General features: G+C 45.9%; 2 protein-coding genes across 2 annotated transcripts in view; one reads left to right on the forward strand and one right to left on the reverse strand.

Annotated features, from left to right (window-relative positions):
• Nucleotides 1-886: 886 nt before the first annotated feature.
• On the reverse strand, nucleotides 887-10,788 carry PTGR3 (prostaglandin reductase 3). The gene is made up of 2 exons (XM_006276264.4): nucleotides 9,972-10,788; nucleotides 887-2,716 (listed from the first exon to the last, which is right to left on the reverse strand). Exons 1-2 carry the CDS (start codon nucleotides 10,265-10,267, stop codon nucleotides 1,792-1,794), a joined length of 1,221 nt encoding a protein of 406 aa, XP_006276326.1. The 5' UTR covers nucleotides 10,268-10,788; the 3' UTR covers nucleotides 887-1,791.
• Nucleotides 10,789-11,326: 538 nt separating this feature from the next.
• The window catches only part of TSHZ1 (teashirt zinc finger homeobox 1), a 65,201-nt gene continuing 63,970 nt past the window's right edge, over nucleotides 11,327-12,557 (forward strand). Inside the window, exon 1 of the mRNA XM_014606736.3 lies at nucleotides 11,327-12,557. This exon is cut by the window's right edge and continues 1,495 nt beyond it. The gene's annotated coding sequence lies outside the window, so the exon portion shown is untranslated.

Genomic DNA, 12,557 nt, shown 5'->3' on the forward strand with positions numbered 1-12,557 from the left:
GGAACAGCAAGATCCACATGACTTGGAAAATGTAAGAGAGACAAAATCTTTCCTGAATAGCCCAAAGCAGCATAACTGATACATATAGTCAAACATGGCAGAACAGGTATGATTCTTGGGCTGGGTACAAATCTGTTAAACAGCAATATCTGATGTACATCACATTGCAGTGGGAATACAATACGAGGTCAGAATTTGGAAAATGAATTCTATGTAGTCCCCATTTACATTAGAATTGCTGAAGTTCTTATTGCATATTCCTTTTAATGAAGCTGCAACCTATGTGTACAGCCAGATCTGATTACTGCCCAAGATTAAAATTAACCCAGTATTTTTTTCCATGTAGTATGGCAATGTCCTATGATTGCTGGGTACCAGCAGGGTGCCTCGTTTTGTGCGCTCTAATTCCATTAAACTCAAAAATCTCAGACTTCAGTGGGTACAGCTGGCTCAGTCTCTAAAATTGTATATACTTACACTAAAAAGAGGTACAATAAGCATAGTTTAAAATATTTTAATTTTGAAAAACCTTACCACACCTAGGAAGTATTCACATTATATGCATAAGTAGCAGTAGCTCTTAAACCAGCAATAACTTTCAAAACATTACAAACTTTTTAACTGCACCTATTGTGGAACCTATTCCCCAGTTACATTTTTATTTATACTTGACGTGTATGTTGAACTCAGTGAATTTCTAAAAAACTACCTGGTTATTTACTAAAAGGCCTACAAAGCAGCACTACTGAAAAAATAATACCATGGCTATGAGACGCCATACCAAATATTAAGCATTAGCCAAGTATGCTACAATAAGCTGCACTACTATAGGAAAGCTAATCTACAAGAATTGTATCAGTATGAATAAATACTACACACATGGGGATATTTTTCTGGACTTTATTAAATCCTTAGTTTAGTACATGACCTCTGTACATGTGAACACAATTCAAAACTGTAGTGCAGTCAGCCTGCCTTGTGCATTAATGCGGAGAATAGAGCGTAAACAGTAATAATAACAAACATCAAGGCAAAACTATAAAATGAATGTTCCAAATTGTAACCAAAGACTTAAGTGAAAGCTGCAGTTATTTGTAAATTGTAACTTTGGAAGTAAAAGAAAAAAATTCATCTGTGGATTTTTTTTCTATATTTCTGCCATGTTAGAACCAGAGGATACATTTTCCATAAATAACTGATTATGAAATATGACTCATGTGCACAATGTAACCCTAGTATTATTACCAGCTTTGCTACCCAAAACATTTAAATTATGATTTTTCACTGTTTTCTGGAAATATCATAAAATAACAAAACTTCTACAAGATGTGAATATATATATATTTACTTGTTTGCTGTAAACTAAAGACATTTTGATCATGGCCTGTCTCTTTCTTTCTGTTTAAATAATTTATATAACATGTTTCTAACTGGATTGTAAAATGTTATCAAACTGAAGAAAGACTGATTGGCTCAGCCTTTGCAACCAGACTTATTTTTACTGCTGAGAATAATGGTTGCCTCTAACATTAGACTGGGCAACACAGCCTGTAAAAAGTTACAGAATTGAACACAGGCACATTTAAGTTCTTGCCAGTGACACTGGTTTAATTTAGCTGGGTTTTTTTTGGTTTTTTAACAATCAAAACTTTTTATTAACACCCGAATGCTTTTTTTAATATAATATCCATTACCAAGGGTTTTTTTTGTGTTAAATAAATTGTTTCTAGTAATTCTGGGGCACAACGTGCCCATTTTCTCTCTCTTTTGATTTATATCATTGTTCTGTTTTTACAGCTTACTGTTGACAGAGTGAGGTAATTCAACTACAATTTTTCCAATGTTTTTTCCCATGTACATATAATCTACAGCACGGAATACAGACTCCAAGCCAGTGAACTTGCCCTCTGGAGACAAGTTTCCAAGGTCCACCTCACAGACCAGTTCTCCATTTTCACACATCTTGAGCAAGTGTTTCAGAGCCATTGGGTATTCGGAAAGGTAATGGTTCAAGAAGAAACCCCGGATGCTGGCAGATTTCTTCAGCAGTTTTACTGGCAGCAATTCTGCTTTAATAGGCTGAAGGCCAGTAGGGGTTTGGTAGCCAGAGATAAACCCAATAACTATCAGACGCCCTTTGGTAGCCAAGGAGTTGACAGCCAAGTCAAACATCTTTCCACCAACAGATTCATACACTATATCCACGCCTTCTGGGTAGTCCTTCCTAAGAATTGCACCAACATTTTCAGTTTTATAGTTGATAGAATGGTCACAGCCAATGGATCTTAGAAAACCAGCCTTTTCATCACTAGAGCAAGTTCCAATTACATGGCATTTTGCCTTCTTTGCAAGCTGCACAGCAAACTGGCCTGTTCCTCCAGCTGCTGCTGTGACCAAAACCTTCTTGCCTTCAGATAATTCTCCATGCTCCTTTAGACTGATGTACGCGGTAGTGCCGCTTACCATTAAAGTAAGAAACTCGGGTTTCACAGAGGGTAGAGGAACTGCATTTTTGGCAGGCACAACAGTATACTCAGCAAAAGACCCTGGTGACAGATACGCCACAGCTTGGCCCACTGTGTAACTGGCACTAGCACTCAGCCCTAAGGCAACCACATCACCAATACCTTCAAAACCTACATCAAATGGGGGTTTTACTGAAGTGTCATATCGACCAGCTGAGTAGTTTATGTCAGATGCATTAATGCCGACAAATCTAGGAGAAAACAAAAAATTGTTAACATGCTTTCCTTCTCAAATACTTTTGCCCTGTGAAAAATCTCCCCTTTTAATTTATGGTATAAGAAGTCGTAATGGTGCTTTTTCAAATACACTGATAGTTGGGAAAACTGTTTACATCATGCTACTTAAAAAGAAGTGAATATGTATTGATAAAAAAAGAATTTTTCCTCAGACTTTTTTAATGTTCTACTATTCTAGATAGCTCAAGTCTTTAAAAAGTATTGTATACACATCCATTTTAAATGGCAACCCCCACCCTACCCCCAAAATAAAAAATAATTCTGAATGAGGTGGAAGGACAAAAAATAACTGACCCCTTTACAAAAGATGTAAAAGCACCATGAAATAAAATGTGTGTAAAGTGGTAAATATGTTGATTCTGGCAACAAATTTACATTTCTGATTATAGTAATACTGTTAATGACTAATGATAATATTAACTATCAATGTCATTTGCAAGGTCATGTTACTGCAGGCGAGTTCCTTTTTTTTTAAATGGATGGAGCCACTATAACAAATTTGCCTTTTGATGCAGTTAATGCCAACATGAAAATATTTTTCTTTATATAAATGACTCGCTGAGCTACAAAACAACCTTGTATAAAAGGACTGAAATTGTAAGAAGGGGCATTTAATGTTTAGAAGCCCTGTTGACCTCTAACAGGTGAAAATGAATGCTGTATGTTTAGTAAAAAAAGGACACCGATGTATACTAAACTTGACTGGCACCAAAAGAGAAGTTTCGTTATGGTATTCCACGCGAGGTATTTTACTAACATTTTCCCCCCCCATGTTAAAGGCACTTGTAACAAAACTACCTTGATACACAAGGAGGAAGGCGGGGGGGGGGGGGGGGGGGGGGGGGGCAGGGAGGGGGGAGTTTTCTTATAACCAGGAAATGTCAAGGAGAGGCTTACACAGGCAGCAGAAAAGCGCCAGGATTTTTTTTCCCCTCCATGTGGAAGTGACAACCTAAAGATATATTTGATGTCATGAGAAAAGCTGGAGAAGTACGCAAATGGTGCAGCATTAATTGTCATGCTTAGCATACGGTCAAATGCTGTGTGCGGGTGTAAGGTGAAATCGCTTAGGCATACAGTAATGAGAAGTAAAACCAAAAAAAACTCAACCCCCCCCCCCAAACCCCAACCAACAAAACTAAAAAAAACCCACAAAACCAAACCTCCACACCCCCAAGTGCTTTGCTTATTTGGATTTCTCACCTCTCCATGCTATGGAGGGGCTCAAGACTTGCACTAAGGTAAAGCTTGTGTGTGATATATTAGTAGAGAGGGAGAGACAGCCCTATCTAGGCACGAGCATCCAGCCAGGGAGGAAGGCCTGAGTGTTGCTTTCCCCTCCTTCTGCCCTGACTTCAGCTCTCCTAACAAAGCAAGTCTCCCGGCTCTGTCCAGATGCGGGGGGAGCCCTGCCACCTCCAGCGTCCCCGTCCCACTCTTTGAAGCCCCGGGGGCCGCAGCAGCAGCTCCCAGGCCCAAGCGCGCCCGCAGGGCAGGGCCCGGGGAGCTGCGAGCAGGGAGCCGGGCTGGCTGCACGAGGCGCATTTCGCTCCGGCTGCCCCAGCTCGCCCCCGGGGCTCCGGGGGGCTGCCCAGTTAGGGGGCGAGCGGCAGCTCCTTCCTGGGGATGCGGTTGCACCTAGGGGAGGGGAAACATTTTTAAAAAATAAATAATGATACTAAAAAGGGCTCCTTTCCCCTCTGCTGCCGGCGCCTTTGCCCCCAGACGCTGCTGCGCGAGGCGCAGGGGCAGGGCTGCTCCCCGGCTTGTCCCGGCTTGTCCAGCCCGCGGCGCGTGGGGAAAAGGGCGGCCGGGACCGCGGCACCTTGCGGGGCACGGCGGGCAGGTGCCCGGTGCGGGTCAGGGGGCGAGGCCGGCTGCCTCCGCCTCCGCCCTCCAGCCCTGGGGCCGCTTCCAGCCGGCGGATGCCTTTGCCCTCGGTCGCGACCCGACGGGGGGATTTGGAGGCAGGCGTGGGCTCGGGGCAGGGAAGAAACGCTTCCTTCTCCCCCGCGGTCCTTCCCCTCCCCTGTCTGCACCGGGGCGCCGGTCCTCAGCACATCTGCTACTAGGAGGAAACAAAGCAACGTGCAAGAGCTGGCTAATGCGAGCCGGTGAGAATTGCTGCCCCCCACCCAGCCCCACGCTGGGCTTCTTCAAAGCTGCCTCTGCCCTGAGAAACGATTCTCTCTGGACTGGTGGGAGCATGATGATCATTAATCAATACGGGCTCCCTGCCTGCTAAAAGTACAACCCCCCCCCCCACACACACACACTGAACCCCTTCTTCTCACCCACTCCTAATTGCTAAACTCACGCTTCTGGGAGCAGAATAGGGGGTGTTTTTTTATTACGAGCAATGGTGTTTCCCCCTTGACTCCCCGCGTGGGGAAATAATGAAACGTCTGAATTCGACCATATCATCTATCTCCCCCACCCTTTTTTAACTTTAAACCTGTCATTCAAGGTGCTCTAAGGAGGCTGGCGGTATGGCCAGGCAGTTTTAGACGCTTTGGTTTTTCTTTAAAAAAAAAAAATCAAAAAAATCAGTAGGAATAAGTTCTAGCTCAGCCTGTAAACTTCTGAGTGTGAAAAGAGGTAGAGAGGTGACTTCGGGAGGGCAAGAAAGAAATGCCTGGAGTGTTAGCGGGCTTTTTTTTTTAAAGTGTAAGAGTGTGTGTGTTAGTGGGGTTTTAAATATGTGTGTGTGTGTTAGTGTTTCTAATGTGCATGTTAGTGAGGTTTTTTAATGTATGTATACGAGTGTTAGTGGGGGGTTTTAATGCATATGTGTTAGTAGGGTTTTTTAATGCGTGTGTGTTAGTGGGAGGTTAGATGTGCGTGTGTTAATGAGGGGGGTTAATATGTGTGTTAGTGAGTTTTTTGGGGGGTGTACGTGTGTTAGTGGGGGTTTAATATGTGTATGTGTTGGTGTTTTTTAAATGTGTGTACAGTTTTTTAATGTGTGTGTACATGTCTTAGTGGGGGGGTTAGTATGTGTGATAGTGAGTGGGTTTAACATGTGTGTGTTAGTGGGCGGTTTTACGGTGTGTGTGAAAATGGGTTTAGTGTGTGAGAGTGGGGTTTTTAATGTGTGTGTGTTAGCGGGAGGTTTTAATATCTGGGTGTGTTAGTGAGGGAGTTTAATATATATGTGTGTGTTAGTGCATGTTTTTAATGTGTGTTTGAGAGAGGGTTTTTTAATGTGTTAGTGTTTTTTTTCAGGTGTGTGTGGGGTTTAGTGCGTGTGTGCGTGTGCGCGCGCCTTCGCGATCCTTCCGAAGTGACCCGCTTTCTCCCTAACTTGCCGGTGTCCTCGCGTCAGCGCTGGTTCAGCTGCAGAGGCCCAGCGCTCAGTACGTCTCAAAAGCTGAAGACCTGAGCAAAGGCACTAAATCGGGATTGGCTTCTCCCAAAATAATTGCAGGCGCTGAGTCACCCGCTGGATTTACACGGCAGGGCTGAAGCCCCCTCGTGCTGTTTATTCTAAAAGCAGGACGAGCCTGCGGAGGGGAGGAAATGCTGCTTCTCGCCCCACAACACAAAGTAAGCGACCGAAATCCAGCAGAAGAGCCTCTCGTGCAGACAAAACAGAGTCGCCCAAAGCAGGAGCACGCTAGAAAGAAAGCAATCCTCAACTCAAACAGCAGAAATAATTCCCCGCTCCTCCTGTGCGCCACTAACTCCTGGTTCAAAATCTCTTCCCCCCGCCACCTTTCTCCTTTTTATTTCAATAAACTCCCCCCCACCTCCTATTATCTTCTACCTCCACAGGAAATCGTTAAAAAAATATTTTGGAAACGAAATAACCTGTCACTCCTTTACAAAGAGCTCGAAAGCAGCCCATAATTTAGGGAAATCATATCCCCCCCATCCCCTTTGGGTCGTTCTTCTGTAATAAAACCGAAGCCCCTTCCCTCTCTTGCGAACAGGACCAATACACATCAGAAGCAGAAATGGCTTCCTTAAGGGTTTTTTATTCGCTCTCCTCTCTCCTTCCCCCACCCCTCCACACAATCGAAATGATAAAGTTTATTGTTTTAAATCGATTCCTGGTTTAAAAGCATTTTTCTGTGAATAAAGTCTATGATGGATTTTTCTGCTAAGAACCAAGACACAGAAGGAAAGGTTCTTGGGTTATTTTTCCAGAAAGAGAGAGAAAAAAAAGGGGGGGGGGGTGGAGAAAAAGTTCCACTTAATAGAAGGACATCTTACTTATAAATAAATAAATACGTGGACTCAAATACCTCCCCCCTGCCATAGCTCCCTAAACCCCAAAGTAGATTTTACCGTGAATGAGGACTGTTTTGCATAAAAAGCTCAAAGTAATTAATACTGTTCATGGGCGTGACTCGGACTAAAATGAACAAATCTGGCAATGCACTCTGGAAATTCAAGGCATTTATTGTTATTGTTTTGCAGATCCTGGGTGTTTCTGGGTTTTTGTTTTATTTTTACCTATTATGAAATGTGGTTAAATAAAGCCAGGTTCCTTCGGGATGGCAAATAGCTTCCCAGAGTGGGAGAGCGAAAGGGGAAACACTCCGGGCTTGCTTCCTGCTGTACAGAAGCAGAGGTTGGCTATGCGAGACGTACAGTCCTGGGTGGGAAGCCCGGGTGTGTCTGAAAATCGCCAGACATCATAATAAATAACCTCGGGTCAACTCAACTTGTGAACTCTAAACTTACAGTGGATCCCCTTCTCCCACTTCCACCCCTTCCTAGAAAGTGATGGGTTCAGACACAGCAGCCGCCTGCTCCGGAGTGCCTGGACCAGCTCCTGTTTCCCTTCGGGTGACTTCCCCACCGTGGGGTGTGCCTGTCCTCCCAGCACCCAGGGAGCCCACCCAGGGACTGGGGAGGGGCGCGGGGGGATGAAAGGAAGAGTTACAGGGAAAACAAAATAAATTACATTAATAAACCTTCACATTTCACAGGGAAAGGAGGAGGGAGGGAAGAGAGACGGCAAGGGGGTGTGGGGGAGGGGATGACACAACAACGACGTAGCAGTCTTATAACATCCAGCTCGCCTGCACTCAGACTTGCCACAGTTTTTGTAACTGTTTCCATTGCAAGTCAATCGGTCTCTTCCAATAAATAAACAAACACACTCCCATCTCATGAGTATTTCATGCCAGTACTGGCATTAGTGGGTGCAGAAAGTCGGTGTTTGAGGCTCCCCCCCGCCCACCCCTCCTGCAAAATAGCGGGTTAAAGTTTGTAGGAAGCTTTGCAGAGAAATGCATCGAGTCTCCCCCCCTCCCCTTTTGTGCATCGTACATGTTACACCCATTATGGAAGCATACACAGCATAGAGATTGGATAGCGATAAGAGACTCAAAGAGTTAATAAACTTCCAGTTTTGTTTTCATGCCTGGTAGTGTGCTTTATTAGGGGACGTCCTTACCGATTCAAGGAAGGGCAAGTTTCGGGTTATTTACTTATATTTTGGGGTCTGACCTGTTTTCTTCTGCAAGCCCCTGAAAGGGCTCTTCTCCCTTTTCCCCTCGACTGCACCAACCACACAATCTGCTCCAGGGCTTCCAGAGTTTCAGCTTCCCCACATGGCTAGGTAAACCTCTGACCTTTAAAAGCCCTACTTTTTATCTTAAGGAACGATAACATCTAGGAGGGAGCCAATAAAAATAAATAGGTTTATAAAGTCTCTGGGAGAAAGGTACGTTTTGTCCTCGCAGTCCTCGCTTTATTGTGAGCTGATCAAGACGCTGAACGTACAGTACTATCGAGCACACAATTTACTGCGTATTATGTTAAGCAAAATGTCACCGCCTGAGTCCCAGCGTGACCCTCTTTCAGTGTAAAAATAGCCAACAATTTAAGGATCGTACTTCACAGGCGAAACTAACAATAGTAATAAACTCCCTGAAAGGGTAGGGAGGCTCGTGCGGCGTTGAACAGCTTCAGGACACATCTGGAAGGCTCTGCTTTCCTGATGTTAGGTTTGGCAGCTGGGGGAGGAGGGGGAGAGGAGGATGGAGTGGTGCCGACACGGTGAAGGGTGACGGGGAAGGAGGGTAGCGGTGACACACTGAGATCCCTTTGCCTTCCTGTTGATTCACTCTTTACTAAGGGTTAGTGACGTGGAGGACCACACCACACACACACACACACACACACACAAAGAAAAGAAAAAAGAGGCAGCAGACAGAAGGGAAACATACACAAGGTTGTACACAGAACACCACACCCACCCCACATGCGTGCACGTGTGCAACACATACCGCTCCCCACCCAAGCCCAGGGCTACAGTAACGTGCCCAGGCATTGGTGTCACAAAGACATTGACATGGCAAAGATAAGGAGAGTGACACGTCCGTGGATGGCTGCACGGGCATGTAACGAGCACACAGACAGACAGAAACCTGGGAGGGACTTAGAAGTCATTTCCTGGTAGTTTCAGTCCTTCCTAGAAAAAAAAACTCAAGGGGAAAACTTTCAGCTTGCAGATGCTGCTGCCCTTTCTCCAGCCTCGCAAAACGAGAAGTAAAACTGGGGGAAGAAGCTGCCTCCTTCCTTCTCCTGAGAGCGCCTGATATGTTTCATTGCATGGGCAAGGGGAAGGAAAGCAACCCCCAAAGCAGCCCTCCCACAGAGACCCCCCTCCCCACACAGACACACACACACGCAAGCACACGGTGGAGAGGGGGTGGGGAAGAAAGGACGGTGGCATCAGACGTTCAAAACAACAACAATAATACTAAAATTAAATTAACAGTCGCCAGATGGCAGCTGGTGCAACTTGATGGGATCACAAAGTGAGTGAGCATGTGTGTGTGTGTATCACAAAGTGAGCGAGCATGTGAATGCGTGTGATTTCACAAAATGAGTATGCGTATGTGTGTGATCAAGAGTGAGCATGTGTGTGTGATCCCAACATGAGTGAGCATGTGCGTGTGTGATATCACAAAATGAGTACGTGTATGTGTGTGAGGTCAAGAGTGAGCACGTGTGATCATCACAACACGAGTGAGCATGTGTGTGATCACAAAGTGAGCATGTGTGTGTGCAAGCAAAGTGAGTGTGATCAGAAAGTGAGTGAGCATGTGTGTGTTTGCGATCACAAAGTGAGCATGTGGTGTGTGTGTGTGAGAGAGGCCCGCCGGGTGCGGGTAGCCGGGGGGAGCAGGCTTGAGGCGAGAAGGACCCGAGGCCAGGGCGAGGGGCTGCAGGGGAGGAGGAGGCTCTCACCTGTTCCTGACAAGGAGGTCTCCATCTCCCGGGAGTGGCACAGGCGAGTCTTGCCGCAGGGTAACCGCGTCTCGGAAGTTTGAGCTCAGCTTTGTCACCACCAGCTTCTTCATGGAGCTGGGGATAGACGAGCCCTGGAAATCCAGAAAGTGACGGGAGTAGGACATGTCCAAGATGGGCCGAGGCCACCCGCCAGCCACGCCGGACCAGGCGGGACTCAGCTGCTGCTCCCACCTCCAGCGACACCGGGCTCCCCAGCACCTCAGCACCGCGCAGCCTTTAGCACTCGCACCCATTCCCCGGCTCAGACCTCCTGCATGCCCCCTCGCTGCCCTCAGGAGCTTTCCAGCTAGAGGAGGCTTCTTCAGGCAGCTTCCAAAACCCACCACCACCACCTAAGGCACAGGCAGAGCTCCTCTCTGCACATAGCTAGTGGGTATGTAAATAAAGTCTAATGGAGCAAGCGGCAGCCTGCCTGCGACTTCCCAACCCAGCCCCTCCACCACACGCCTGCACCAGAGGAAGCGGCGGCAGCACCAGCGAGATGATCCCCTAGAGCTGATCTTCCATTTCCCGTCACTAACATGAAACAGGAGCAAAGTTCACCCTCTTAGCACAGTCCAACCAGCAAAGCTGCTGCCGCAGCAAAAAGAGAAAAAAAAAAAGAAAAAAAAGGAGCTGTGCATATGTTTGTGTGATCTGCAACACCTCTGCACAGTCCCACCGAGGCTAACCCCTATAGCTAAGGACGTCTTTCTTCCCGATGTGCAAAAGGCTAGATTTGCTGCTTTTAGCTTTTTTTTTTTTTTTTTTTGGGGGGGGGGGGCTTTTTAATGTGCACGCTGCCTCCTAGGAAGGGATTAAAAAAATGAATCTAAAAATGCAGCGGATTTCCCCCTCCACCCCACTCTTTAGTTTATAGAAGACGCAAGATGACCCCTTTTTAGGGGGAAAAAAAGCCCCAGGAAGAAAAGAACACCCCTCCACCCCGCATAAATTATCAGATCAATAAGGTTAAGAGTAGTGAAGAGAAGTTGCAGCTAATCTCGTAATGTTGTTATTAGGAGCTGCCGGGGAGCCGCAGGCGGCGGGAGGCGCCGCCCCTTCCGTGCGAAACGTTCACTTCCTCGCAAGGTGGTACGAATCAACCCAGAGCCGCTAGCAACCGCTAGTGGATGCCGCGCGCCGATTTGGGAGAGGAGAAAAAAACACCGCGATTTAGGAAATGCATGGCAAGCATCTCCGGGATCTCTGTGTGTCCGCGCGCTGTCTGCTCTTCCAGCTGGGAGATGCCGCGATGCACACGACGTGTACTTTGCGCCCCTCTGGATTTGAGAGCTCTGCCTTGCGCATGAATTCCCTTCCCCCTCTTTCTGTGACATAAAAAAATATTGCCTTCCGGCCAAAAATATCCCTCCCCCCCAATTCTGTCAGATCTTTGCTATAGGTTTTTTGGTTGTTTTCAATCAACCCTGCAATGTTAGAATTACTTTTGGGAGAGAGGGGGTTGTTGGTTGGCTGCAGCCGTGTTGGTCTCAGGACAGGCAGGCAAGGTTCTAATAAAAGAGGCAGATGTGACCTCTTTTATTAGACCAACTAAACAGTCAGAAATTTTAGTTGCAAATTGGTCTTTGCAAGCTTTTGGGCACACACCCTTTTGGGAGGAAGACCCTGCCAGTGGGTCAAAGGTCTGAAGTTAAGTGTCTTAAAAAATGTCCAGTCTCTGGTGCTTGCTCTTAGAAGAAGGTGGGAGGTTATTTAGGACAGATGTTGCAATGGGGTAGGGAAAGACCTCGTGTGCAACTCTCCTCCAATTAACTGCCTCGTGTCCATATCTCATCTCTTATTTGCACGGTATTAAAAATTAAAAATATAAAAAATCCCACCCCCCCTTTGCCCGAAAGGAAGCAAACTTGTAGCTTCAAGCGTTTCCTTTTAGGAACCCCGTGTTTGTTTGTTTTTTTTATTTGCTTTCCTGAGTTGAAAAGGCAAAGAGAAGGACCCTTCTATTCTTGCAGTTAGTAGTATGTGTACCCCCAAACATAAATTGTGCAAAATCTTTTAGCAGCCTCTCATATGCTGCAGCTCTCGCTCTGCAATCTGGTGGTATTTGCCAGGAAGGGTGAAGTGCACCTCTCCCACAACTCATCCTAAATCCAGGGCTGGTTATGTGCGTGCCAAGGTTAGCTCTCATCTCTTTGCTTTTTAAGTTTGCCAGAACTAGACCTCTGTTTAAGTTAAATCAGCACATGCGTCTTGCACAGTACTTTAGCGAGTGGATTACAATGACAAAACCCTCCATGTGTGCCTTACATGAGAAATCTTTTATGCGATGCTGTATTAAGACTTCTTCTTTTTTTGTCATATTGTTTAGCCCTGGAAAAAAATGAAAACAAAGCAATTAAAAAGATTGACAGGTATGGGTTTGTGTGAGACCTATTTGTAATTGTCAGGGTGACGTTGGCAAGAGGAGGAGGAGTAAGAAACTGAAGCAGGAAAAGCAGCTCGATGTGTCTGTCTATCAGTTGAGACTGTCTGAAAGCTCTGGGATCTGAATGTGTGTTATATTTCAGTGAAAAGAGAAGA

The sequence above is a fragment of the Alligator mississippiensis genome, chromosome 3 (genome assembly GCF_030867095.1).
Source record: "Alligator mississippiensis isolate rAllMis1 chromosome 3, rAllMis1, whole genome shotgun sequence".
In the NCBI taxonomy this organism is placed as follows: Eukaryota; Metazoa; Chordata; order Crocodylia; family Alligatoridae; genus Alligator; species Alligator mississippiensis.

Bases quoted from the DNA above. Each gene is read 5' to 3' on its own strand.
- PTGR3 (XM_006276264.4), bottom strand. From the start codon at position 10,267: ATGGGTGCGAGTGCTAAAGGCTGCGCGGTGCTGAGGTGCTGGGGAGCC. The intron at 2,717-9,971 runs GTGAGAGCCTCC...GTTTTCTCCTAG, and splicing joins GACCTCCTTGTCAGGAACAG to ATTTGTCGGCATTAATGCAT.